The 27,455-nt window shown below is 40.3% G+C and overlaps 1 protein-coding gene across 1 annotated transcript in view; it reads left to right on the forward strand.

Moving 5' to 3' along the window:
* Positions 1 to 27,455, forward strand: part of LOC121434805 (cilia- and flagella-associated protein 69-like) — an 88,244-nt gene that overhangs the window by 55,271 nt on the left and 5,518 nt on the right. Inside the window, exons 13-23 of the mRNA XM_041633776.1 lie at positions 1,578 to 1,742; positions 5,690 to 5,808; positions 8,507 to 8,625; positions 10,442 to 10,523; positions 17,834 to 18,026; positions 19,989 to 20,126; positions 20,677 to 20,753; positions 22,098 to 22,295; positions 24,472 to 24,558; positions 24,976 to 25,080; positions 25,610 to 25,748. Of these exons, the coding sequence (XP_041489710.1) occupies positions 1,578 to 1,742; positions 5,690 to 5,808; positions 8,507 to 8,625; positions 10,442 to 10,523; positions 17,834 to 18,026; positions 19,989 to 20,126; positions 20,677 to 20,753; positions 22,098 to 22,295; positions 24,472 to 24,558; positions 24,976 to 25,080; positions 25,610 to 25,748 (1,422 nt within the window). The remainder of the gene's footprint in view (positions 1 to 1,577; positions 1,743 to 5,689; positions 5,809 to 8,506; positions 8,626 to 10,441; positions 10,524 to 17,833; positions 18,027 to 19,988; positions 20,127 to 20,676; positions 20,754 to 22,097; positions 22,296 to 24,471; positions 24,559 to 24,975; positions 25,081 to 25,609; positions 25,749 to 27,455) is intronic.

Genomic DNA, 27,455 nt, shown 5'->3' on the forward strand with positions numbered 1-27,455 from the left:
TATAACCCCATTATCAGATATCATTAGTCAAATCCATGTTTCTCCTGGTACCTCCAGGCAGTGTGTACTGAAGCCGCCCCCCATGTCTCCCCTTAATGGTGTCAGTTTTCCATACAGAGACATTGACTAACCCAGAGGTCATGTATCTCTCTCTCCTAAAGGTTAACTCAGTTCACATCTGTCGTTTATCAAGGATGACCAGGATACTACTCTCACTTTGCAGGGAGAAGCTCTGGCCTTGTAAATAAAACAGCCAGTTGTAAAATGAAATCACCTATGTTGATGGAGGTTTCTTCCCAAACATCCAAGAAAATAGCTCACTGTGAATGACTGATCCTTGATCTGCTGAGAAAGCTGCTGACAGTCTGTTCTCATTCTCCTAGACTTATAACTTTATATTTCTTTATTTCTACATTCTCACTTTTGGAATCTACATTTTTATTTTCTTATTCGTGGACTCTTCAAAACAAATCTTTTAGAATCATTGAGATTTCAAAGTCAGATAGTAACAAAGATCTTAAATATAATTAATAAGCACTTGAAAGTATTATATATTATTTTATTTAAATTATTATATTGAGCTCTGTTGTAATAAGGGCGGCAGGGTTGCGTCCCCAGCACCCCGGCTGCCTGCTCGGCTAGCTTATGCCCCTGAAATAACAACACACAAACTGTATTCATTTAATCACTGCTTGGCCCATTCTCTTCTAGGCTAATTCTCACATATTAATTTAGCCCATTTCTAATCATCTGTGTTGCGCCCCTAGGTGCGCTTACCGGGAAGATTCTAGCCTATGTCCATCCTGGGTCGGAGCTTCATAGCGTGCGTCTGCCCAGGAGCCAGGAGCATGGCATCTCTCTCAGGCATCTGCTCCCGAGAGGAAAGCTGTCGAGACTGACCTCACTTCCTCTTCCTTCCTCCCAGCGTTCTGTTGTGTTTACTCCTCCCACCTATCCTCTAACCAATAAAATGGGCCAGGGCAGTTCCTTTATTAGCCAATGACCTTCCTCCATCAGAGCTCTATAAAAATTATACTAAGGAAGGAAATAAAAGGATGTGGACAAGTTTAATATATTCATTCAACAAACATTTATTGAGCATCTACGAAGTACAAGATACAACTTTAGCTACTGAAAACACATCTAGGCTTCAGTTGGACACAAATCCTTAAACAACCTCATAAAATTTAAAATCTAGATTTTTTTGCCAGAAGCCCTGGCTCCAGAATATAGTCTATCAGAGAGAAGAGCCTCAATTTGTAAATGTTATTTTATTCAATTCTTAAAAATATACTTGAGCATAAAAATTGATAAGGAAGAATGCTATTAAAGACACAAACACTGATCCCTTTGGGTAAAATTTTAAAAGGCATATTTTCATTCTGAGATTAGAAAGAGCAAGGGAAGGGATAATATTTCTATAAGAAAAAACAAGCAAACATTACTGAATTTTAACATCTGTTTAAATGTATAGATATTTAAAATATCTGATGTGTTATTTTGTTTTAAAACATTTACTTGAAACACTTTATGCTTTAAGTTTCTAGCTATAAATTCAATTATTAATTTCCCCACAGATTCCTTCTTCATTCACGGTAACAGTTTTCATGGGACAGGCGGCCGTGGAAACAAGTTTGCACAGATGCGGTACACCTTGCGGCTCCTCAGAGCCATGGTTTATCTTGAAGATGAGACTGTGAACACGGATCTCTGTGAAAGGGGGGTTATTCATCAACTGATAGGTAAAGTGTTACATGGCAGCTCACTGGTGCTAGTAGGTGTTTGTAATTCTACAAGTTTCAAAGGAAATATTCTCCTACAAATTGATTTTATGAGTGACCACATCCTGAAAGGTTTTCTGCTTTTTCTTCCATCTTGTTGAGGCCAACCAGTTTTCTTGTTACTGAAATATCAGCAACAGCAATCAATGCTTTAAGCTTTATTCCCACACTTTAGAGACTACTTCATCAACAATATCTTTTTAATTTAAAGGAACTATTGTAATGTTTCATATTTCTGGTGATGAGATGACCACTTCTGGCCAAGCACTGTGGAGCCATTTTCCAAAAAGATCTAAGTTACATTTTCCGGTCCATTTAGAACACTGGAGCGTTGGTGCACAGAGAGCAGTGTCCAGGAGTCTCTTTTGTGATGTAAATACTAGAGAATTCATGAATCTCAACTTCCAGTTCAAGCTGTCTTGCCCTTTATTATTTAAAAGTAGATAGTCAGTCCCTCAGCCCTCCCTCTTCCTGGTTTTGAAAGTGCTGTCTCTGGCATCACTTCATGTAAATGTCGTGGAGTTGTCCCTATGTGGCCCAGCTTTCTGAATCCACATACTCAACTAACCACAGGCCAAAATTGCGAAAGAGAAAGAAAAAGTGTGTTTGAAGGCAGAAAGACTTTTTCTCGTCATCACTCCCTAAGTAGCAGTTTATGACAAATGTTAGCCTTCCCACTGGATTAGGATTGGATGTGATTCAGAGGTGACTTCAGTGTCCACGGATGTAGAGTGTCACGTGCAGATACTACAGCAGTGTGTGTTAGTGAAGGCAGAGATATCGGGCTCAGAACTGAGAGATAGACATTTATTTAGGGGAAAACTTAGAAATCAGGATTCTCTGCTTAAACGGTGCATGGAGATGAGATCCAAACAATCTGGACCAGCAAAATGGGAACCAGGAGGGGAGGAGAGAAAGGGCCGGACTTGCTTCAGCATCCAGATAAATAGTCTATGAGGCCACACCCCAGTAGGCGGATAAGCCTTCCTGCAGCATGTTAGGAGCCTAGGCTTCCCTGTGTTCTGCTCATGTGTCTGTCACAGTGACAGACGCCTGGGAGGAATCCTTTGATTCACAATTTCACAGGTCTCCATCCGTGGGAATTGGCTTCATGTTTTAGAACCTGTGGTAAATAAAGCATTCTCTTAGAGCTTAGCAGTGGAAGAGAAACCAGAAGGGACCAGGTTGCCATCATCCTCTCTTCCAGTAGACCCTACCACCTAAACCTTACACCACTTCCCAACACATGGACCTTTGAGGGACATTCAAGGTTTAAATTGAAGCCCTGCTAATTGCAATATGCTTTTAAAACAAAGAATCCTCTACTTACTAAAATATTTTTCATTCATCATTAGAAGAGGAATAGTGCCCTTGAATTACAACACTCACAAGAAAAACCAAACATTTCTCTATATCTATCTATCAATATGTATATCTATACATATCAATATATAGAGAGAAGGGAGGGGCCTCGCTGTGTAGACAAGCCTGACCTTATGTTTAATCCCTTACTGGACTTAAGCTATGCCCAATTTAAAAACCAATTAATTGAAAGCGGAGTTATGTGAAAACATTTGCCTTTATTCTAGATGAGCTTAAGGCGACTCAGCATGGAAGTGCATTTTAATCACAACTCCGTGCATTCCATTGCACAAAACTGAGTCCAAATGCCCCATTGTGGTTGGACATGCAGTCGTATGCCCAGAGAGAAACCATAATCCTGCCTGAATTGAGGAAATTGTTAGGTGGAAGCCTAGCAATCAGCACGAGTTCTCCCAGGACGGTTTCCTTCTATTCAAAGCTGCTCTTTGTTACAGAATTTCTAGATGCAGGGACCTTGTCCTTTTCAGCCTAGCAGGGCTTTATAGAAGTTCCATCCTCAAAAATGTAGAAAGTGCACTACAAATACAGTGTCTGTGTAGATACGCTTTTTCCTTAGAGAGAGTAAAAGTTGTATCCGTCAGAATGCTGGGAACCTTGCCCTGATGAGAACCAAAAAAAAAAAAAAAAAAGCCTGTCTTATCTCGCACCCTCGCCTGGGCACCTGTGAGTGGCAGAAACCGTAAAGCTAGAGAGTCTTAGTTATTTTCCAACTCGGTCAGTCTCGGTTGGAGCTCCAGTGGGTGTTCTCGAAAGCAAGGCAGTGAGGTGTCAGGAGCAGAGGTGCAGCATCAACATAAGCAGGATAATGTGCTGGAGAGGCGTGAATGGAGCCCGAGGGTTAGAAAGACGATGTGATGAGAGTTGATTGCCTAAGCAGCAAACAAGTTGGAAAAATCTTTGGTAAATAGCAGAGTTTGAATTCCATCCTTCATGGGGATAGAGTGTCTGTATGTGCAGTGCTGTGGGCTTTTTAATTTTAATATAAAATTTACATATATATATATGTATGTATGCATGGTGTGTGTGTGTGTGTGTGTGTGTGTGTGTGTGTGTGTGTGTGTGCGCCACGATCCACATTTGGAGGTCAGAGGAAATCTTTGTGGAGTCACTTATCTCCTTTCACCACTTTGTGTAGGCTTCCTGGCTCAAACACAAGTTAGCAGGCTTGTACAATCACACGCTTAGAGAGCTCTCCCAGAGAAGACACAGAGCAGCAGGGAGACCACACGCTTAGAGAGCTCTCCAAAATCTGTTACCAGTTAACTACAGAGAAAGGGAGAGATAGGGCAACCTACAGTTAGCATTTTGTTTTTTGGGTTTTGTTTTGTTTTGTTTTGTTTTTTTCGAGATGAGGTTTCTCTGTGTAGGCCTGGTCATCTTGGAACTCATTCTGTAGACCAAGCTGACCTCGAAATCACAGAGATCTGTCTGCCTCTGCCTCCAGAGTACTGGGATTAAGGGTGTGCACTCCCACCGCCCAGCTATAGTTAGACATTTTGATAACAAATTTGCAGAAGTATATATCTTTACCTCATGAAATTACATGTTTTTATCCTTCTCTTTATTTATTCTTTGTGTCTTTCAAATATGCATCTCAAACCCATTCATTTCCCTGTCCCTTTGTATCCACCCTGTGCCCTTGCAACGCCCCCCCCCCCCCCATATAATAAAATTTGAAAGAGAAAAGAAAAGAACAAAAAGGGAAAAATCTCATCATGGAGCTATAGTGTGACACAGCGAGTCACGCAGTGAACCCTGTTATCCATGTATCTGCACTTGCAAGTGTTCATTGCAAAGAGTCATTGGCCTGGTCTAGGCCTCTGGTTTCTGCCACACTATAGATGCTGAGCCCTCACTGGGTTTCCTCTTGGACATCCTGCTGTTGCCCTTTGTTTTAGGGTTCCTGCAGCTTTGAGTGTGTAGAACCAGCAGACCACAGATGGGATGGATGCTGGGGTAGGCCACCTAGCAGATCACAGATGGGATGGATGCTGGGGTGGGCCACTTCATAGCCCTGTAGCTAGAGTTCACTTGCAGGCCAGGGCTAGAAACCCCCATCTGCATTTGGTTGAGTCCTGCCTGCCCCAGCTGTATGGCATGTGGCAGGGGTGTTGCTTGAAACTACATGTTTTTAAACAAAACTTGTTAGTCAAAGTAAGAAGTTGCTAGGTCATCATTTAGTGACAGTCCATTAGACTGACATTTCTACATGTGTAACACTGATAATGCTACTGATACTGCCATAGATATTGAGATATTCTATATCCATGGGGCTATGTATGTATGTAATATGTATGTATGTATGTATGTATGTAGAAATTCTTTGTGAGCCAGCTGACCTAAGTGCTTAAGAAATCCATTTAGCACCCTCTGTTCACAGCTTCTAGATTACTAAGCAATGAAAATAGCTCCCTCTGTAATAAAATACTTTCTCTAGCCGAAGATTCTTCTTAAAAGGGAGTTTCTTAACAGTAAATAGCAAAAATACATCTAATAATTAGACTTTTCAATTTTTCTCATGCCAGGAATCTTTAAAAATATGGCAAGCAAACATGATGAAAAGGAAGAGGCCATTGCTTTGGAGATCCAGTCTGACGCATTGCTCATCCTGTCGGGGCTCTGCGAGCATTACATTCAAAGGAAGGTGTGCGATCCCTGTGAGCCTGCACCTGATGGCTGTCATAAATGGTTTTCATTTTTCCTAATCTTTTAGAATGTGGGCTGCTGGGATGGCTTAGCAGATAAACACACTGCTGCTAAACCTGTGGTTAAACACACTGTTGCAGTTAAACACACTGCTGCAGTTAAACACACTGCTGCAGCTAAACACACTGCTGCAGCTAAACACATTGCTGCTAAGCCTGCAGTTAAACACGCTGCTTCTAAGCCTGCAGTTAAACACACTGCTACAGGTAAACACACTACTGCACCTAAACATATTGCTGCTAAGCCTGACAACTGAGTCTCGGTTCTGGAATCCACATGACAGAGGAGAGAATTGTCATGACACACGACTGCCCACATACATACATAATGAGTAAATAAATAAAATTTAAAAACCTAACTAAATTTTAATACTTGCTATAATTAAAGGATAATTGCATACAGTAAAATGCACAGAGCTTGAATATATATTTCAATAGGTTTGGTGAACGTATATAACATATTTACCAATACTCAGATTGGAACATGTAGTGTGCATCTCTCCATACAAACTCATCCAGGTCTCACATTCACTCATGTGCTTTGCAGCCACATGTCTACTTACCTGCAGATTAGTTTTGCCGATCCTTTATGTGAGTAAAGTCAGACAGTGTTTGCTCTTCTGGGTGTGTTTCAGTTATCCGGACAGAAATAGGTGTTTCTGAAATATATTCATATTGTTGCATGTAACACTCCTTTTTATCGCTCAGTAGTAGTCTATGAACTGTCAGCATCTGTACATTATTTACCGTATTCAAAGGCACTTAGACTGTTTCTGTTTGGATGGGTTAAAGCTAAAGCTTCACTGAACATTCTTGACCTAGTCTTTTGGGGAATGTAATGCTTCCATTTCTGCTGAGTAATAAAAACCTAGGAGTAGAATTACAAGACCTAAAGTAGCCAAATAGCTTTCCATCCTAGGCTGTAGTGTCAGAAATATCACTTGAAGTTTGAAATGTCTTTATATCTAAAACTAGAATTTCCGAACAAGAATTCAATTCCCTTTGATATTTATTAGCTCTGTAGAACTATTGAGTGTCATAAATTGATAATTTAGACAGGAGGAGATAGAATTGGAAAAACAAAAATTAGAAAAATTTGGATAGATTTTTAAATTTTTTATATTTATATACTTTATGTATATGAGTGTTTTGTTCACTGGTATACCTGTGCACCATATGCATGCCTGGTACTCAATGCCAGGAGAGGGCGCTGGATCCCCTGGAACTGGAGTTATGTGTAAATAGAAGTTTCTGTCCCACCAGGTCCCATACCTGTTTAGGCTATTAGCTCAGGCTTATTATTAGCTGACTCTTTTTTTTTTTTTTAATTTTCGAGACAGGGTTTCTCTGTAGCTTTTGGTTCCTGTCCTGGAACTAGCTCTTGTAGACCAGGCTGGCCTCAAACTCACAGAGATCCGCCTGCCTCTGCCTCCCGAGTGCTGGGATTATATTAGCTAACTCTTAAACATAAATTAGTCTATAATTTTTATCTGTGCTTAGCCATGTGGCGTGGTACCTTTTCTCAGTGAGGCAATATCATCTTGCTTCCTCTGTATCTGGGTGTTGACTGCGTCTGCCTTTCCTCTTCCCAGAATTCTCTTAGTCTGGTTGCCCCACTATACTTCCTGCCTGGCTACTGGCCAGCATTTCATTAAAACAATACGAATGACAAATGTTTCCAGTGTACAAGAGCATTCTTCCACAACAGTTGTGGGTGTTGGTAAGCTGTCATGTAATCTGGGTCCTCTGAAAGAGAACTCGTGCTCCTAATTGTTGAGCTGTCTCTCCAGCACCCTGGATAGATGTTTAAGGAGAGGTAATAGGAAGAAAAGAAAGGGTTTAGTTCCAAGTCTTGACCTATAATGTACTGTTCTTTTCTGTCCCATGCCTGCTTGTCTAGAAATGTAATCTTGATCTAAATGGGAACTAGCAAGGACAGTGTGGCAGCGAGAGATAAACAGTAAGGTGATCTCATGTCAATCACTGACGGCTCCATGGCCGTTCATCCACTTATTCCTTTTCTGAGAACATTATAACACTTCATGATACACACTGATGGCTGCTGTTCATTTGGCATGACTCCAGATTGCATTCAGCCTAGTGTGGAGAAAGTCATAGGCAAGTTTTATATGATTTACATTATTCAGACAGAGAGAAAAAAGTTGTTAAGACATTAAGTTAGCACATTGTTTGATACCCTCATAAAGTGGTTGGCATTAATAATGAAGAACTAGGAACCTACTTTTTAGATTTGTTTGTTTATTTTATGTGTATGGCTGTTCTGCCTCCCTGTATGTGTTGGTACCCTCAGATGGCAGAGAAAAGCTTCCGATTCCCTGGAACTGGAGTTATGGATAATTGTCAGCTCCATGTTCTGGGACTCAAACCCATAGTGCTCTCAACTGCTGAGTCACCCCTCAAGCTCCAAATGAGTGCAGTGTTTAATTGTATTAAAATTCCTAGTTTAGAAACTAGTAAGCCTAGCTTGGAAAAAAACAATCCATCGCCCCATTGCTAGCATGATTTTTCTGGTAGGAAAAACAAAACAAACAAAACACTTAAGAGATAGGGTGAGGTAGAGAAAAGAACAATTATATATTTATTCTAAGAAATGATATAAACAACTCTCTTCAACAGGAAATGTTTGGAACTGAAGGAGTTGACATAATTCTTCATGTAATGAAAACAGACCCCAAGAAGTTACAGAATGGCTTAGGCTACAATGTCCTTCTCTTCAGTACTTTAGACAGCATTTGGTGAGTATGACTGTGACCAGCTGAAGACCTCACATACAAAAATTAAATTTACAGTTGTGAACTTTCTCCCCTCAGAATCACACTGGAGGGATGAGTTGGTGTCTTCTCTGTGCAGATGACCTAAACATGAGCTTGAGGAGTAACAAAGCCCCTTCACTCAAGCAGAAAAGCCACTTGTTTCTAAACTCAATAGCTTGTTGTGATTTAATCTCATTCCACTTTGGTGTGACCTAGGGAAGGATCTGCTTGCCGTATGCAGGTGCTACTTCTGCTTTGGCTCCTTTAGGCCCTCTGCTCTGTTCCACTGACATTCTTCTAACCGTTTTGTGAGTGTGTTGTTTTAATAATTACACCTTTCAAATATACCTGGACATTTGGTGCAATAATTGCTTTTCCTTGTTCTTTGTTCTTCTTAGCTTTTGTTGATAACTTAGATGCACTAATGTTGTCAGAGTTCTCCAGAGTAATAAAATGAATGTTACATAGAAAGTAATATTTATTATAGGAATTGTCTCAGTTATAAAGGTTGAAAAGTTGTAAGCTGAGAAAACATCTGACTTTGCTTCTTCTCTAAACGCTATGACAAAACACCCTGACCAGAAGCCAAGGGAGAAAGGGTGTGTTTGGTCCCTGATTTCAGGTCCCAGCCCATCACTGCAGGAGAGGTCAAGGTGTCAGGAACTTGGAACAGCCAATCTCTTTCCATCCACAGTTAAGAGCAGAGAGAGAAGACATGCGTGCATGCTTGTGCTCAGCCTGTTTCTTCCACTCTTAAATTGCCCAGAATGGTGCCCCACACAGAGGATGGTCTTCTCACCTCAGATAATGTAATCAGTATAATCTCCACATACTTGCCCAAGCCAGTTTGGGCTCTTGTTTTCAGAAGGAAGCCGTATTTAACCAAGCCGTATTTAACCAAGCTGTCTTTAGTGCTTGGAAGAAACAGATAAAAGTCTGTTACTAATGACGACCCTCATCCCTATTATTAGTGATAGCTCAGATCTCCTGAGGAGAAGAGTAAAAGCAGCCTTGGAGTGACCCAGGCCTTCACTCCATGACGTCTACACGGACTTGAATAGTAGACACTTTAGCAAAGGTCACCTGCAAGGCGAATGTGATCAAGAATGGTCAGGCATTTTAGCTGCACTAGACCATGAAAGAGCTGATAGACAGGTGAACCTGAAAAATCATCATTCTCGCAACTAGTGGTCTTTAAGAATCATCAGTGTCATGAAAGGAAAGGCAACTCGCCCATGAAACAAAGAAATTGTAGGGAATTCATTGGTATCAGTTTATCTTGGCGGGGGTAGGAGAGGTGTTGAGACAGGGTTTCTCTGTGTAACAGCCCCAGCTCTCCTGGAAATAGCTCCTCCAGACCAGACTGACCTAGAACTCGCAGAGATCCGCCTGTCTCTGATTCCCAAGTGCTGGGATTAAAGGTGTGCACCACCACTGCCCGGCTGGTATTAGTTTTTTAAAGTAGTTGAACTTAGGGCTGGAGAGACAGTCGGCAGTTAAAAGTGCGTGTTCTCTTCCAGAGGACCCGAGTTGTTTCCCAGCTTCTAGATCAGGTGGCTCCTAACTGCCTGTAACTGCACCCGACACCAACGTCCAGCCTCCATGCACACATGCACACAAAAAGTTCATGGAAAAAAATGCCACAATTAAACTACACTTCTAAATAAAGTAAAAGCAAACTGGCTACTTGATTTAAAGGAGTAAAGTAAAGCCTTGCCTAGCGGTGCTGTGACAGAAGACGGGTCTACAGGTTAACTCCAGTGACGTTTGTGGAATGACTGGCTTCTTTTCATTGAAGGTGCTGCATTTTGGGATGCTATACTTCTGAAGATTATTTTCTTGAAAAGGAAGGAATTTTTCTCCTTTTGGATATATTGGCAGTAAGTAGTTTCCACAGGACTTTAACACAAAAGATAAATATGTCCGTGCTAACTTTTTGCAGACGAAGTCCCAGAGAACAGAGTTTTGTGAATAAATGTCCCCCAAGTCATATGCAGCAATTGAAGGTTTCTATTTGTTTGGGCTTTTTTCTTTTGATATAGGGTCTCTTTATGTAGTCCAAGCTGTCTAGGAACTCACTCTGTAAATCAGGCTGGCCTTGAACTCACAGAGATCCTCCTGTCTACACATCCTGAGTGCTGGGATTAAAGGCATGTGCCAACATGCCCAGCCAGATACATTCTTTTAAATAAAATTTTCCTGGAGATTATGCTAGAAACACTACATAGTGAGGATCTGAACTTTCCTCCAGTTTGTGGAGGTCAGTGTTTGCAAAGTTTTTCCTACTACTCTATTAACCTGCCGAGAACAGTTTATGACAAGCTTCCCTGTGTCCTGTATCAAACTTCCATCAACCAATCAAAAACTCCTAGCTTTCCCCCAGTATTAAAGTTATGGTAGCACTGGAAAAAGATGACCCTTTTATGGAACTGTCTGCAGCTCAGAGGTAATATGAGGGCCTATGGTGTGAACGGAATGAGCTAGGAGTCACCAGCTGGCAGCTGTGGAGAACACAGCCCTCAGTTCCGGTTATTTAAACTAGGTGAGTAGTCAGTTTTATAGGGAAGAAAGTCATGACTTAGTTTCAGTGCAAGTCTCAAAGCCTCATGGAGAGTCACAGACGAGTCAGTAAAGAACCATACTTCTTATTAACAGAATAATAAACCTACTTTGATCTGACAAGCATACCAAAAATTGTCTGTGTCCCATCATGTCCTTGAAAGAGAATTTGTAAATTACTCCGTTCATAATGTCTTCATCTATAAAAGCAGAGTAACAGTAGCTGTCTCATCCTGGTATAAGAGAGCTGAATGAGTGTCATAGTGTGGGTGTGTAAAAGCGCTCAGTGCGTGCGCACAGGAATATGCTACGCTTATGTGAATATAAACACATTGACCTAGATTGTGCCTGCATACATGATTGCAATGATCGTGTTACTAAATTGTGCTTAGTGTGGATTTAGTCCGTAACTGTTCAAATGCTGTGACCAACTTCAATCACTGACATTTGTGTCTTTCTCCTGAAAGTGAAGTACAGGAATCAAAACCAAAAAAGCAAAAAACCCCACAAAATTTTCATTTCATTTAAGGTTCTGTTTTAATACAATTCTGCTAAAATATTTATTCAATGTGCAATAATACTGCTGAGAAGGGTTAGATAGTATGGAACACTTACTGTGTATCACAGTTTCTTAAAACCCATTGCAGGTGATACTATCATAAAGAAAATCTGTGTTAGTCAGGCTTCTTTAGAGGAAGAGAACTTATAGACTGCATCTTCTACATAGAAAGATTTAGCAGACTGAATTACAGGCTGTGGTCCAACTAATCCAACAATGGCTGCCAGTTTACTGATGGAAAGTCCAAGAGTCAGTAGTTGTTCAGTTCCCAAGGCCGGATGTCTCGGCTGGTCTTCAGTGCACACCAGAATCCCGAGGAAGGAGGCTGGAACGCCTGTGAAGGAATGAACTTTCTAGCAAGAGTAAGCAGGCGAGTGAACAAGCTTCCTTCTTCCGTGTCCTTAGATGGGCCCCCAGCAGAAGAAGTGGCTCAGATTAAAGAGGCGTCTTACCACTTCAGAAGATCTGGATTAAAAAGTTTGTTTTCCCACCTCAAAGAACCAGACTAGACTTGGATCTTCCCACCTCAAATATTTAATTCCAAAAGAATTCCTCCTGGGTGTGTCCAGTCATTTGGTTTTAGTTAATTCCAGATGTAGTCAGGTTGACAAGAATAGCCATTACAGAAGCTGACCGCATTTACAATTCAGGCAAAAGAAACGTTTTCTATGGCAGAGGAGTCGTCAACAAAGAATATTTCACATAGAAAATTTACTGTGTGGAACCTGTTGTAGATGGGATTTTTTTATTAGGTTTGTCCTTTGACAATTCCTTGCATGTACTTTCTCTCATCCCTCACCCTCTCTTGCCTCCTTTCTGTCCTGTCGTCCTTCCCTCCTCCTTACAAATCTCTTTCCCATATTTGTGTCTTAGTTGGTTTTGTGACCCCTTGGTTTTAATCAGGACTATCTATATGGCCACAGGTTTGGAACTGAATTCATTGAAGTGTGGTAGAATCAAGATTGGGTGCACAACTGAAGACAATGGCTGTCCTTCCCAGAATCCATCAGTAATCAGTAGTTCAGCAGTTAAGGATAGGGTCCCGTGTGTTGTAGTAAGAGTGGTGGGGCTGCATCCCCAGCACCTGGGCTCCCACATGGCTAGCTCTAGCTTATGCCCCAAGATAATTCCACGGAAACTGTATTCTTTTAAACACCGCTTGGCCCATTATATCTAGCCTTTTCTCTGCTAACACTCGCACCTGGACTAGCCCATTTCTAATAATCTGTTTAGCCCACGAGCTGGCTTACCAGGAATGATCTTAACCTGCGTCTGCCTGGAGTGGGAGAATCATGGCGACTCCTGATTCAGCTTCTTTCTCCCAGCATTCTGGTCTGTTTACTCCTCCCACCTATGTTTTAACCTATGAGGGCCAAGCAGTTTCTTTATTGCTTAACCAATGAAATCAACAGATTGATATATGACACTCCCACATCACCTGTGGGTACATCTCTGATCTCTGACCGGTTGTTGACAGGCTGTTTGGTGCAGGTCCAGTGCAGGCAAACATAGCTACTCTAAGGTCATGTTTGCAATGCCTGTCATGTTCTGAAGATAGTATTTTGCAGCTCTTCTTCCTGTGTCCCACTTCCTCTAATGTCTCTTTCCTTTTCCTTGATGTTCCCTATGCCTTAGAGGAAATGATATAAATATCCAGTTTAAAGGTGAGCATACAACTATCACTTGTTCTTAGCACTTTGAACAGCTACGAATACCTGTATTCACCACTGCTGACTACAAAGAAAAGATTCTTGATTTAAGAATGAAAGGGTTTGCCTATGAATGTAAACATCAATGCTTAGGATATATATTAGCTATATACATGTATATACACATATACATATATACACATATATAAACTACAGTGATAAGTTACCCCTCGGGCATATGATCTTTTTAGCCATGATTGCTATCCAGTTTTATTGTACCATACATATTGTACCTTTTGTGGAGAATGCCTCAAATTCAGTTTGAGCATTGTTGGTTACTCCATAAAAATGATCCCAGTTTTGCACTGGCAGACACATCTTGCCTGGAAGGTTAGCACTGTAGTTTATAGGGTTCATAACTGGGTTAGACCACTGATGCCTTGTCTCCCCAGGAGCCTGCATGGTGGCTTCTGGAACTATAAAAGCTACCCAGCAGGACAGAGACTTCCAGCTCAGTTCTAGCTTGGTCTCTGCAGATCTTGCAACCAAAACTGTATAGGATCTTAAGCAATAGGATTTGGTGCTGGAGAGCAACCAGAAAGACTTTCAGGAATATGTATTGTTTTGAGGACCTCTGGGGCCTTACTGGCCAATGACTCATTAAGTACTTCACCTGGCACTGGGTCCTCTGTTTAGTAAACAGAAGTTTCTAGGAGAAGCATCATCCAGCCATTCAGATATCTCCATCCTTGGCTTTAAAAACGTGGCTTTAAGGTTTTTTTTTTTGTAGATTTATCTTATTTATCTTATGTATATGAGTGTTTTGCCTGCATGTATGTATGAGCACCATGTGTATGCCTATTGCCTACAGAGCTCTGAAGAGGGCACTAGATCCCTGAAGCTGGAGCTGTGGATGTCTGTGAGTTACCATGTAGATGGAGCTGTGGATGTCTGTGAGTTACCATGTAGATGGAGCTGTGGATGTCTGTGAGTTACCATGTAGACGATGGTAATCAAATCTGGACTATCTGCAAGAACAATTGTTCTTAACCACTGAGTGTAGATGGAAGTTTCTTTCCTGCCCAATCCTGCAGTCATTCAGTCCATATAAACACACAGAGGCTTATAGTAATTAAAAACTGTTTGACCTATTGCTCAGGCTTATTATTAACTATCTCTTACAACTTAAATTAACCCATAATTCTTATCTTTGTTTAGCAATGTGGCTTGGTACCTTTTCTCAGTAATGCATTCTCATCTTTCTTCCTCTGCATCTGGCTAATGTATGCATCTCTAGCTTTCCTCTTCCCAGAATTCTCCTAGTCTGGTTGCCCCACCTATACTTCCTGCCTGGCCACTGGTCAATCGGCAGTCTTTATGGTGTATAAGAGCATTATCCCGTATCATTTTCTATTTTCTTTTCAAAACAAGAACCTTGAATCTAATCACCTTTGTTTACCTTTTTTCCTTACCATTATCCATTAACAATTTGTAACCAACACTCTAAACAAAGACAATCATCCATAATCCATTTTTTGGGGGAATTTGGGCGTAGTTTTCCTGCTGATTGGGAACACTGATAATCTTATGGGGACCGAAAGAAAATTTAGAACTATGGTCAAGTCCTGACTGGAGTTTTCTTTGAGACTGGATTATCTCATCCAGCAGTCTTGAAGCTGTTCTGGGTGTCGAACTCAGAGGAAACTCTAATACAGATGCTAGATCATCTGGGCCATCTGCTCCTATTGGGGATTTCTCAGGGGGTTTTCCTTCATCAAACCTTATTTTTCTTGACCCAGAATGAATCCATGGCCTCTCGTTTCCTGTGGAAACAAAAACAAAACCTCTTCTCCAAAGTATCCTAACTTTTTTTTTAATATTTATTTATTATGTATACAATATTCTGTCTGTGTGTGTGCCTGCAGGCCAGAAGAGGGCACCAGACCCCATTACAGATGGTTGTGAGCCTCCATGTGGTTGCTGGGACTTGAACTCAGGACCTTTGGAAGAGCAGGCAGCGCTCTTAACCACTGAGCCAACTCTCCAGCCCAGTATCCTAACTTTTAACTTAAATTTTTGAAGTCAAGACATTTTCAAAATATATAGGTTGGATTAATCCAGCAGCATTTGTAATCAAATGTCTTTTAGCAGCTATTACCTCTTCCTCAGCCGTCAAACAATTCAAAGACAAGCAATAACATATAGTATCCAGATTCTCTGTGTTTTTTCCATCTTTATGTGACTTTTTTTACTCTATTTTATAATTTTTAATTTTTAGATTTTTGAGACAGGGTTTCTTTGTATATCTTTGCCTGTCCTGGAACTAAACTCTGTAGATTAGGCTAGTCTCATCCTCACAGAGATCTGCCTGCCTCTGCCTCCCAAGTGCTGGGATTAAAGGCATTTGCTACCACACCCAACTACTATTTTTTTCTTATTTTCTTATTTTTTTCTCTATTCTTTTTCTTTTCTCTCCCAGGCCTACATATATATTTAAATACCCTGTAACCATTTAAAGGTTTATCTCATCTGAATTTTTATTTACTGTATATCTCTTTTTCTGACCACATGAGTCTTTAATATGCTAAGCAATATGGCTAGGATTAAAGCTGCAGCTTTAGCAGCTGACTGCACCCTATTCCTTAGCTTTTTGTAAGTGTAGCTTCATGATGGAGGTACTGGCAGGAGCCACATTCATTGCCACAACTCTGTGGAGTTTCTAGGTCCATGCCACCACCAAGAAGCCTGATGCCAGCTGCTCATAAACACCATTTAAGTGTTTGGTGGCAGGGCCTCTTAAAAGAACTGCCATGTGGTTTTTGCTGCTAATACTGTCAGGAAGCCTTTCTTAAAGGATCGTGCCTCCACTTGCTGCCAAGAAACAGGGCCTATTAAAGATGGTTACCTATAAGCTGTGCTTGACTCTGTTCTTGTCTGTCTACACTCCCCCTTTTTTTAAGATTTATTTATTAAGTATACATCATTCTGCCTCCATGTATGCCCACACATCAGAAGAGGGTGCCAGATCTCATTACAGATGGTTGTGAGCCACCATGTGGTTGCTGGGAATTGAACTCAGGACCTCTGGAAGAGCAGTCAGTTCTCTTAACCACTAAGTCATCTCTCCAGCCCCCACTCCTCTTTTTTTTAAGCTTTCCCAGACTTTATATGAAAATTTTTGCTAAACATTTGGGTACCATTTGTATACAGAAGTTTCTGTCCCTTCTGGTCCCTCAGTCGTTCAGTCCCAAAGAAACACACAGAGGCTTATATTCATTATAAACTGTGGCTTACTACTCAGACTTATTACTAGCTACCTCTTACAACTTAACCCATAATTCTTATCTATGTTTAACCATGTGGCTTGGTACCTTTTCTCAGTGAGGCATTCTTAACTTATGTCCTCTGTGTCTGGCTGATGACTGTGTCTCTGCCTTTCCTGTTTCCAGAAATCTTAGTCTGGTTGCCCCACCTATACTTACTGCCTGGCTACTGGCCAATCAGTGTTTTATTAAAGAAATACAAGTGACAAATCTTTACAGTGTACATGAGCATTATTCCACAGTAAGTGAGCCATCTAGCCAGCCTCTTAACATGTTTTATTGGCTTACAAAGTAGTAGGGTTCCCTATAGCTTTTTTATAGACCTTCCCTCTCTACTCTTCATCACTTCTTTCTCTTCCCCATCTTTTCTGTCTCTTTCCTATTTCCATTATGCCCTGTCCCTTTCATCTCACTTGTGATCTATAAGCCTCCCTCCTTTAAGACGTCTTAGTCCCAGCTGGCACTTTTCTGGTTTACTAGCTACAGGTCCAAGTTAAATGTACAAATCTGAACCTTCAAAGTTAGGGTTAGATGGGATTTTCTACATAAAATATGTGTGCTTGATCGTAGGAGAAATTTTCTTGAATTCTTAAAAACTCTTATATAGTTACTGATAGAACACAAATTTACACATCAATTTAAGGTTTTTCATATTTGACTGTCACAGTTATATCAGTTAATCTCTTGATAACAAAGTGTATATTAATCTTTTCAACCCTCAGTAAAGCAATGTAAATGGGAATGATCCTATACTCACAAGTGATCTGTTACTGATGATCATGTATGTATATATATGTATATACATTTATATGTGTGTATATATATGTATATACATACACATATGTATATATATTAGCCTTTCATTTTTGAAAACTCCATTTCCACCAAATTTTTACTATAAAGTGTGTTTATGACTACTTAAGAATTATTTAAATCTGTTTATTATTTTAAATTTAATATTTGAGAATGGTCATGAATGACACTGTCACCGCCCAACAGCTCAGAAGGAACTGGCTGATAATCCAAGTATCCCTTTCAGTAAGACAGTCATTCTTAGTATTTATTGGCTTTTTTTTGTCATTTTCTATTTCCTTGCAAAGTTGAACCAAAAAAAATTCTGTAATCTGATCCTTGGAATAATGGTTGAGTTTTGTGACAATCCCAAAACGTCTGCTCACGTCAATGCTTGGCGAGGGAAGAAAGACCTCACTGCTGCTAGTCTCCTAATTAAACTGTGGAGGAAGGAGGAAAAGGAACTGGGAGTCAAACGGGATAAAAATGGCAAGATTGTTGGTAAGTGTGTTCATAATTTTTGGTAGAAACATTTAGAGGTGTATCCCTAGAGTTTTAAAGAATATAGGAGTATGAGGATACTTACACCATTTTACAGGGTTCTTCCAGCAAGATACTGAAGACTTTCTCTCATAAATTGTAAGTAATTGGGATCTGAGGGGTTAGTTCTGTCAGTGAAGGGCTTGAAGGACCCAAGTTCTACCTCAGAACCACAAAACAACCCAGGCCTGATCTTGGCACTGTCAGATCCACAGAAACTCATATCCTAGGCCAAACAGACCCTGTCTCAGAGACAGACAAACAAACAGCAAAGAGGATAGTGCCTGAAGAGCAGCAATGTAGGTTGTCTCTAACTTACTCTCTCTCTCATTAAGAAAATGACAAATTGTGAATAATTAGAAGAAAATTAAGTAAGCTAGTAGTTGGTTCGTTTTTATAGAATATTTTAAAACATGATATTTGACTATTCTTTGAATACGTATTTAAATACGTATTCAAATAATAGTAACGTGTGTGTGTGTGTGTGTGTGTGTGTGTGTGTGTGTGTGTGTGTGTTTTGAGGCAGGGTTTCTCTGTAGCTTTGAAGCCTATCCTGAAACTAGCTCTTGTAGGCCAGGCTGGCCTCGAACTGACAAAGATCTGCCTGCCTCTGCCTCAGAGGGCTGGGATTAAAGGTGTGCACCACTAGCACCCAGCTTGACTATATTCTTTAACTCAGAAATTAATGATGCTCCCTAAATAAGTATTTGGATTTCTTGTTTTTATAAGACTTGGTTTAATGATATTACACTTACCAATAAAATTTGATGTATAAATAGTTTGACAACAGTATTTACAGTCTTTTGTATACTGATATTTCTATATTTTTTCTTACACAAAAGAAATTGATATGTAGTAAAAATATGTCAAATATTCATCAGTTTTTACTGCTGTATTCTATTGAGGTTGATGGAATCAGAGTAAAATCTACTTGTAGAGTCTGTAATACCATGCTATGTCTTCTGAGCCTTTCACACTCAAATTGTCTTTTTAGCTAAACTCTTATTAACATCTGTTATTAAAAATGCAGCTACTTCAGATGATCTCTGTCTCCCTTTTGCTATCTATGTTTTGAAGTAAAACACCATCAGTCAGCTTTTCTCTTTATGGCATAATTTATAGACACCAATCAAAATTATTGTACCACTATTGATGACATCATCTCATCTATAATTTTAAATTGACAAGTTTTTTTACATTAAAATTTTATCTTTAGAGAAGATATGGCTATAGGCTGGAGAGAGGGCTCAGCAGTTAAGAGCACTTGCTCTCATCCAGAGGACCTGAGTTTGAATCCCAGCAGCCAGGTCACACGACTCACGACTGCCTGTACCTCCAGTTTCTGAAAGTCAGCTCCCTCTTCTGGCCTCTGTTGGCACTCCCATACATGAGACATTCACACCCAGGCCCACACACATAAATAAATCTTTTTAAAAATTAAAACTATAGCTGTGGAGTTTTTTTCCCTTTTGAGACAGGATCACCTTATGTAGCCCCTGTTGTCCTGAGACTATGTAGACCAGGCTGGCCTCAAACTCACAGAGATTCACCTGCTTCTGCCTCCCTGCTTCTGGGATTAAAAGCATATGCCATTATGCCCAGAGTAGGTGTAATTTTTTTATATTACATAAATAAGAAAAGTGAAAGCCATAAGTTTTGTGGCAGAATGGAAAATACTCTGATTATGCTTTCATGGTATCCGTGGTATGGCGGCGTAGCAGGGAGCTCGGCTATAGAGTGCTTGCTTGCCAGACCTGGGGTGGATTCCTAGAACTTGGAAAAAAGAAAGACCAAAGCACTATATTTTTGTTTTAAATTTTAAATATATATTTATATTTTGATCTCTTATATAGAGAGAAAATATCAAATAGTCACTATCGTTTTTATCTCTTCTCTCCGTGTTTCATGGCGCCCAATGGTTAGATACAAAGAAGCCGCTATTTACTAGTTTTCAAGAAAAGCAGAAGATCATGCCCCTCCCCGCCAACTGCCCATCCATTGCAGTTATGGATGTCGCTGAGAACATCAGAGCAAAAATCTATGCTGTGTTGGGAAAACTGGGTAAGCAACCCCTGTGACCCCCAAGAGTTTCTGTGTGAAGAGCGTGGCCGCGCTTGCTTTTGCTGCAGAGTCCACTGACATACATGAGACCCACAACTTCCTCTGTGTAGTAACTGCATGCTGCCTCGTGACCTCAGGGTCCTGGTCATCTGTGCCTAGGAGGAATATATGGGAGAATAATGTTTTCTAAAGTTAGAATTTTGGAATGTGTCAAAGAGCAGTTCTTTTTTGCCTTCCAGCAATTCCAGTGTGTAGCGGGACCATGAGCAGTTAATTCAGATGTTGAGGCTTGAACATTAGCATTCTGAATCATCTCAGTTTTTACAGTGTTTCTAGTAAGGGAAAAGTTCTCATTTGCTCCTTAGCTTCTAATAGTAAATGCTCTCTGACCGTCTAGAAAGAATGAGTTCTTGCTAATGACCGTGTAAGGATAACCTGCCAAAGCATTGGTTGTGGGAATATCTGTTTGCATTTGTTTTTATAGTAGAAATATGAATCTCGAAATCATTTGCTCCTATTAAAATAATTCTCTCTGAACAAACTTTGATAGATTTTGAAAACTTACCTGGCCTATCTGCTGAAGATTTTGTCACCCTCTGTATAATACATAGATACCTTGATTTTAAAGTAAGTACCATTTTAGTAACTTAAAATCTATTATATAAAAATAAATTTAGAAATAAAAGATGTGTCCATAACAATTGTTTACACACTCTAGTGTTTTTTCTATTTTTCCTATGATTGTGATATAAAACCCCAAACCATTCTTTGGATTTCTTCCATGAGAAGATGTTTTTATGCAGCCGACAGAGCCGCATCCTCCCAGACATAGAACAGAGTAGTCATAATATATACTGGCCAGTGGCTGTGTCTGCATGCACAAAACTTGTACAAGAGAAAACCAAAGTCCCAGCGCGGAGCGGGGAGGTGGTAGGAAAATCTCACCGCTAGCGGAGGAGCTCTACACTCCTGACAGCTGCTTGGCTGGGACAGGTCTCTGGAGCAGCTCCTCGTGCCCCGGTAGATGGCCCCATGCCCACACTCACACTGACAGCACTAGGGGGAGTCCATGGTTTGGCTGTTTGGCTGTTTGTTGGGGGAATAGTTGACTGAGGCGTGGAATAGATGTAGACTCGATAGATACATTATATGCATGGATGGAATTCTCCGTAAGTCCAGCCCTTAGCTTAGAAGAGAAGGTGAAAATTACAGAGTCATTTTGAAGACTAATGGGATTTTAAAACCAGAGTCTTTACTCTTTGGAAAGTAGCTGAGCCAAAGTTAAGCAAATTATTGGTTATTATTCTTTATAATTTCTTTATGTCATTAATCAAATCACACTTAGAAGTGACTAGGTTACTTAGTTCTCTGCCAAGTTAATTGAGTAAATAAATGTCTCTGAAATCTCAGGCAAATCTGAAGTGAACATTTTATTTCTGTTAATATTATGTATTTAGATGTTGAGAATAAAGAAGTCTTTTTTCAAATGAAAACAAAATCCAGTTGTATTCCTGTTTTAGATGATATAACTCTTTCTCTAGTTTGCAATATACTCTAGTACCTTACTTTTAGAATATGACATGGAGATTTAGCATGGTGAAACTGTGGAGTAAAAGCTTGAGATTCAAGTATATCCCTTTGCTAGTAGGTGAAGACCAGGATCCCTCTTGTAGGAGTCCCACATTCCAGGTTCCCAGATTGCCCTCGTCTGTCTCTCCAGACTCAGCATGGACTAGCCTTCAGTATGACTGTAAGGAGCAATAGCATCAATGCCTCAGAAGGCCAAGCAGTTTCTGCAGCTGTGAGGGGAAGTAACTATAAACCAGAATTCTCAGATGGAGCTGGTGTCTGAGAAGTAAGTTAGGAAAAGCCTAAACACTAACAAGATAACCACTACCTAAGGAATTATGTAAAATTGTTTCCCTTACGTTTGTTAATTTAAATTTCTCACTTTAAACTTTGCCATGACAGATTGGAGAAATATGGAATGAAGTATGTGAAGAAATAAAATTGGAAAAATTAAAACTAGTTACTTTCGATAAATATTCTTTGGAGTCGATTACAGCAGCAACAGAAAATATTGGAAAGATGGTCGCTTCCCTGCAAAGTGAGATGATTGAAAGCCAAGCACGCCAAGATGTGCAAAACGAGCAGAGAGTATACGCAAAAGTAAGATGAGGCTACCATTAAGCTCTGAGGCCCAAGTTGTTAATTTCAGTGCATGAGGTAGATGAAGTTATCCATAAAATGGATTTATCTTATATGTTAATATTTGAGCATTGAATTGTTTTACTTTCTCTAATAGTTATTTTCAATGTCTTTGTGCAATTTTAAAGGAAACTATGGAGTTAAGAGTTTAAAATCTAATCACTGTTATCAGTGTTGGCTTTGCATTATAATTTAATTTCCTGTTTTCTTTTTTTCTGTGTGTATTTGTGGTGTGTGCTTATTTACACATTTCTGTGCACATAAATGTGGAAGCCAGAGGCTGGCGACATTCAGTATCTTTCTTAACGGTTCTCCACAGGGTTTCTCTCTGAGCCTGGAGCACACCGATTCCGCCTGATTGACAGCCAGAAAGCCCCAGAGATCCTTCTGTCTCTTTCTCCCCATCAGTAGAATTACAGGCATAGGCCACCATGCCAGGCTTTTTATATAGATTCTGGAGATGCGAGCTCAGGCCTGCATGCTTGCACACAAGCAATTTACTGGCTGAGTTATCTCCCCAGCCCTGTAATTTGATTTCCATAGTCATATATTTTACAGAGGAAAGAGATCTTGACACACTTTCTTAGCCATGCCCAACATGGTTCTAAAAGTTATAACCTTCTTAAATATATACTTTGAGGGGTGGGTGGCCAGAGAGATAGCTCAGTCATTAAGAGCATTGACTGCTCTTCCAGAGGACCTGGGTTCAACTCCCAGTACTCACATGGCAATTCACAACAGTCTGTAACTGCAGTTCCAAGGGCCCCAGCACCCTCAGATAGCTATGAATTCAGGCAAAACACTAATACACATAAAATAAAAAATTAAATATATACTTTTAATATATTCTGGGAGTTTATCTGTAATGGAGCACATAACTTCATAGGAAGATAAACCTGTCTTTCACACCTCATTCTGTCACAGACCTTTACTGCTTTGCCATCTATAGACTTAGCCATCCATCCTCCCCTCAATTCCAAAACATTTCTGGGCACTGCGTCTGTACATGCCTATGTAAACTGGCCTGGTTTAGCTACAGAGAATGAACCTGGAAAGTAACAGCCTTTCCCTAAAGCTTTGCACAGGTGAGAAACTGCAGCGTAGTTTGTTTGACCATCGGAGCGGCTTCTAAACAATGTCATTCCTAGACAATTGAATGTTTGAGTCTACAGCTTCGGACCTGTGTCCATTCACTGGGCAATGCCACTCCACAGCTAATTGCTTCAAACTTTGCTTGCTCAAAGTTTTTATGACATGAGTATTACTGTAAGCTTGTTGATCTGCTCAGAACTGAGAAGAAAACTGCCTCTTGACCACTAGTTCTTTTGAATTACAGAACCTTTGTCACTTTGACTGATTTTTATTGTCATACCTCTGTCCCCACTTTTTAAGCAGTTCTTAAGTAGCCCTAGGAATATCGTATTTATAATGGTATTATGCATGTGTCTATGATACACACACACACCTATGGCGTGTCTCCTCTGATCATGCATTTGATGGTGAGCCTGTTAAGACACACAGAGATCTAGATTAGCAGTTCCCCTCTGGACCACAGCATCACGCCAAGCCAGCAGTCTCACAAAACTGCCGACATGGTTACAGTCACGATGAAAATAGTTTACAGTTTAATTTTGTCTGAACCTCTCTATTTTCACCTATGACCTTCTCTTTAAATCCCGTGTTCAGGTTTCTCTAGACTGTAATGTCTTTATAAGCAGGAACTGAGTAAAGCATTCAGTCTTGCTGGGAACGCTTAGTGTTCACGTGTCTCAGCAGTCTGCTTTACATTGCGTGAAGAGTGAGTTACCTTCTTTTTATTTTAAGACTTTTTTATTTATTATTTTTGAGACAAGGTTTCTATGTAGCCCTAGTTATCCTGGAACTCACTTTGTAGAGCAGGCTAGCCTAAAACTGAAAGATTTCTGCCTGCCTCTGATGCTATAGTGCTCAAATTAATGGCTTGTATCTCCCAACACCTCTGTTTTTAAAATTAAGTAATATATTATAATTACTTTTTTAGTCAGCCTCAGATTTTTAAGTTTAGCAAAATGGAGGCACTTCCTTTAAAATTGGGACTTCCAAGCCCTCTGGTATGTTTCATAGAAACTGAACTTCCTCGTTTTCTCGTCTGTTCCAGATACAGGCCACACATAAGCAGAGAGAACTGGCTAACAAATCATGGCAAAACTTCCTGGCCAGAACATCAAATGCTAAAACATTAAAGGTAGGATTTTTTATTTTATTTTTATTTTACTATTTTTGTTTGGTTTTGTTTTGGTTTTGTTTTTTCGAGACAAAGTTTCTCTGTAGTTTTTGATGCCTGTCCTGTAACTAGCTCTTGTAGATCACGCTGGCTTCGAACTCAGAGATCCACCTGCCTCTGCCTCCCGAGTGCTGGGATTAAAGGTGCGCGCCACCACCGCCCGGCAAAGGCAGGATTTTTAAAGCACTACAGTATACACAACAACTAGCCAGTCTTCAGGACAGAATGCCCTGCTCCCCGTTCTGAACCTTCTTATTGAAGGATCCCATTTCTGTAAGCAGCAGCATGAGGAGAGTAAATGTTCCTTCTCTGTAAGCACCATCCACCATGTTTTACTAGCAATTAATACTGTTTTCTTTCTAATTTAAAAACCTTCAGAAAGCAAAAAGGCTCCAGGAAAAGGCTATAGAATCCTCCAAATACAGTGAACGGCCACAAAATGCAATATATCACCAAACAGTTATTAAAGGTCTTAACACAACGGTAAGGTCATTTTTCCCCACGTCTCTTTCTTAATAGATGTGAAGTTTAGGCTGCCACAATGTTGTTTCTATGGGAACTTTTGCCTCATATATTTTGCTTTTTGTTGCTCCAATTTTCTATCATTAAGGCTCCAAAATACTTTTCCCCTCCTTTTTCCCCCTACTCTGCAGTGCGAGGTTAGAGCAGACACAGCTCCCCAGGTTTTCCTAAGAGGTTGCTGCCAGCACTGGTCAGTGCATTGGTCGCATCTTGCTCAAAGGACAAGCACAGTTCTCCTTTGCCTGGCAGTAGACCTGTGCACATTCCAGCTTTCTTAGTGATTTTAGTTTGTCCCTGGCCACAAAAATAACGAGTGACAGAATAATTCAAGCCTGCTTTCTTGTCCCCAAAGTCCTTATCTTTCTCTTTTGTCACACTGTCTCTGTTATACCTGGAATCTTTCTCAAAGCAAACCACAGGTTATGTGGGATTTTTCTCTTACAAAATGTTTGTCAGTAGACTTTTAGATATTTGTCTTCTCCTGTTCCAGGTCCCTTCTGGTCGGGTGGTGACAGTGGAAAGCACTCCTGCCCGGTTACTGGGAGGACCTCTGGCTGACACAGACATTGCTCTGAAAAAGCTGCCTATTCGAGGAGGAGCTTTGCAGCGGGTGAAAGCGAAGCCCCTGAGTGAGCCAAAAAAGAATGCCCCTATGTGACGTGCTTCAGAACCTTTCTGAAATAAATTCTACTTACCATTTTTCTGCTAAATGTATATTTGTATACAATTGTAAGGCAAAAATGTAGAATAAATATTTTAGTAAAATATTATAAAATTAAAGTCAGGATAATACAGTTTATTTTTATGAAAAACATCAACATATCTATCGGAAAAGTGGTCATCACTCTCTTTGGAAAAACTGTTGGTCCCTTAACTGAAATTGTAAAGTTTGTTTATCAGTTAGGACTTTTGGCTATATATCAACTACTTCAAATAGTCTACCATAAAGGACATTTTTATGGACTTTGTAGTTAAGTCCTTCCTGAGTTCCGTAGACTGTGGGCCCTGTTGGATCAAAGGCCGACACTGCCTCAGGCTTCCTTCCGTCAGTCCGCCTTACACTCTCCTGATGGAGAAGAGTGGGTGCATTTTCTCAACAATTTGTGCAGCACTCTCCGCATCTTGGGATCCTTGATTGGTCAAATGACAACTCTGGAGCTCTTCACCTTGAAGTTAGCCAGATCTGAGTACTCCTTGCTCTTGGAGCCATAAACAGTCCAAAATCATCTAAAATTCCTAGATGGAGTCAGGAATCAAGGTGCTGTCATCAGACAGATACATGAACACCAGGAGCAACAAAATTATGTTGGTGAAAATAGAAAATAAATGTATCTATTATAAAATGCAAATGTTAGTCACAAGCTAAATGACAAAAATAAAAATACAGCTACATATGCCTTTACTGTTAATATATAAATTTTCCCGAGGACCCAGGTTCAATTCCCAGTACCCATATGGTGGTTCACAACCATCTATAACTCCAGTTCCAGAGGATCATATCCCTCTTCTGCTCCCCTCGGGTACCAGACACTCACATACATAGACATACATGCCGTCAAAACTCCCATACACACACAATAGATAAAAATTTAAAATTAAGTAAATAAAGGTTTGAAGCTATTTCTAGTGCTATTTCCCTACTGTGGAAGTGACAAGCAGTGTGTAAGGAAACAGAACACGGCGGGAGATGTTCAAACAAGCAGCACCAAATCGTGTCTCCTTTCTCTCTGACACACCACAGTCCTCATGTCCAGAGCTGAGTGCAGTGAACCTTCTCAGCATCTGTAGACTGTGAACATCTGCAGACTCTTAGTTCCCCAACGGCAAGGTCATGTATAGCTTATTATTATGATCAACACCTCAGGAAATGAGTTAGTGATGTTGGCCTTGACTCTTGCAGCCTTTCCCTTGAGGTCTTCAAATGCACAAGGCACTGTCCTCAAAAAGAAGAATCAGCCCACAAGATACTATGCATGTGACATTGAGCAAGGACAGCATGTTAAAGCAGCTAGAATATAAATACTTCAAGATTGTTAATGCTTTCCTCCAGTTATAAGACACAAGTACCATGGTATAAACATAAACAATTACAGAAAAAATGGATGTGACTCAGTTGAGCACCAGTTCTGCACACAGTACGTAGTCCTATCTCCAGATTGCCTTAGCCTGATCACTGCTCTGCTCCTCATTAGGAAGGGAGATGACAGAATAAGACAGGCTATTTTCTACTATTTTCTAGCAGCTTTGCACGACATGGAATTTATTTCGCTGACGGGAAGCAGTAGTAGTGCTTGCTGCAGAGACCTTACAGACGGTAGGCAGATCTCTAACGTGTT

The sequence above is a fragment of the Microtus oregoni genome, unplaced genomic scaffold, assembly GCF_018167655.1.
Source record: "Microtus oregoni isolate MIOR12 unplaced genomic scaffold, Mior012 000044F_ref0000062, whole genome shotgun sequence".
Lineage (NCBI taxonomy): Eukaryota > Metazoa > Chordata > Mammalia > Rodentia > Cricetidae > Microtus > Microtus oregoni.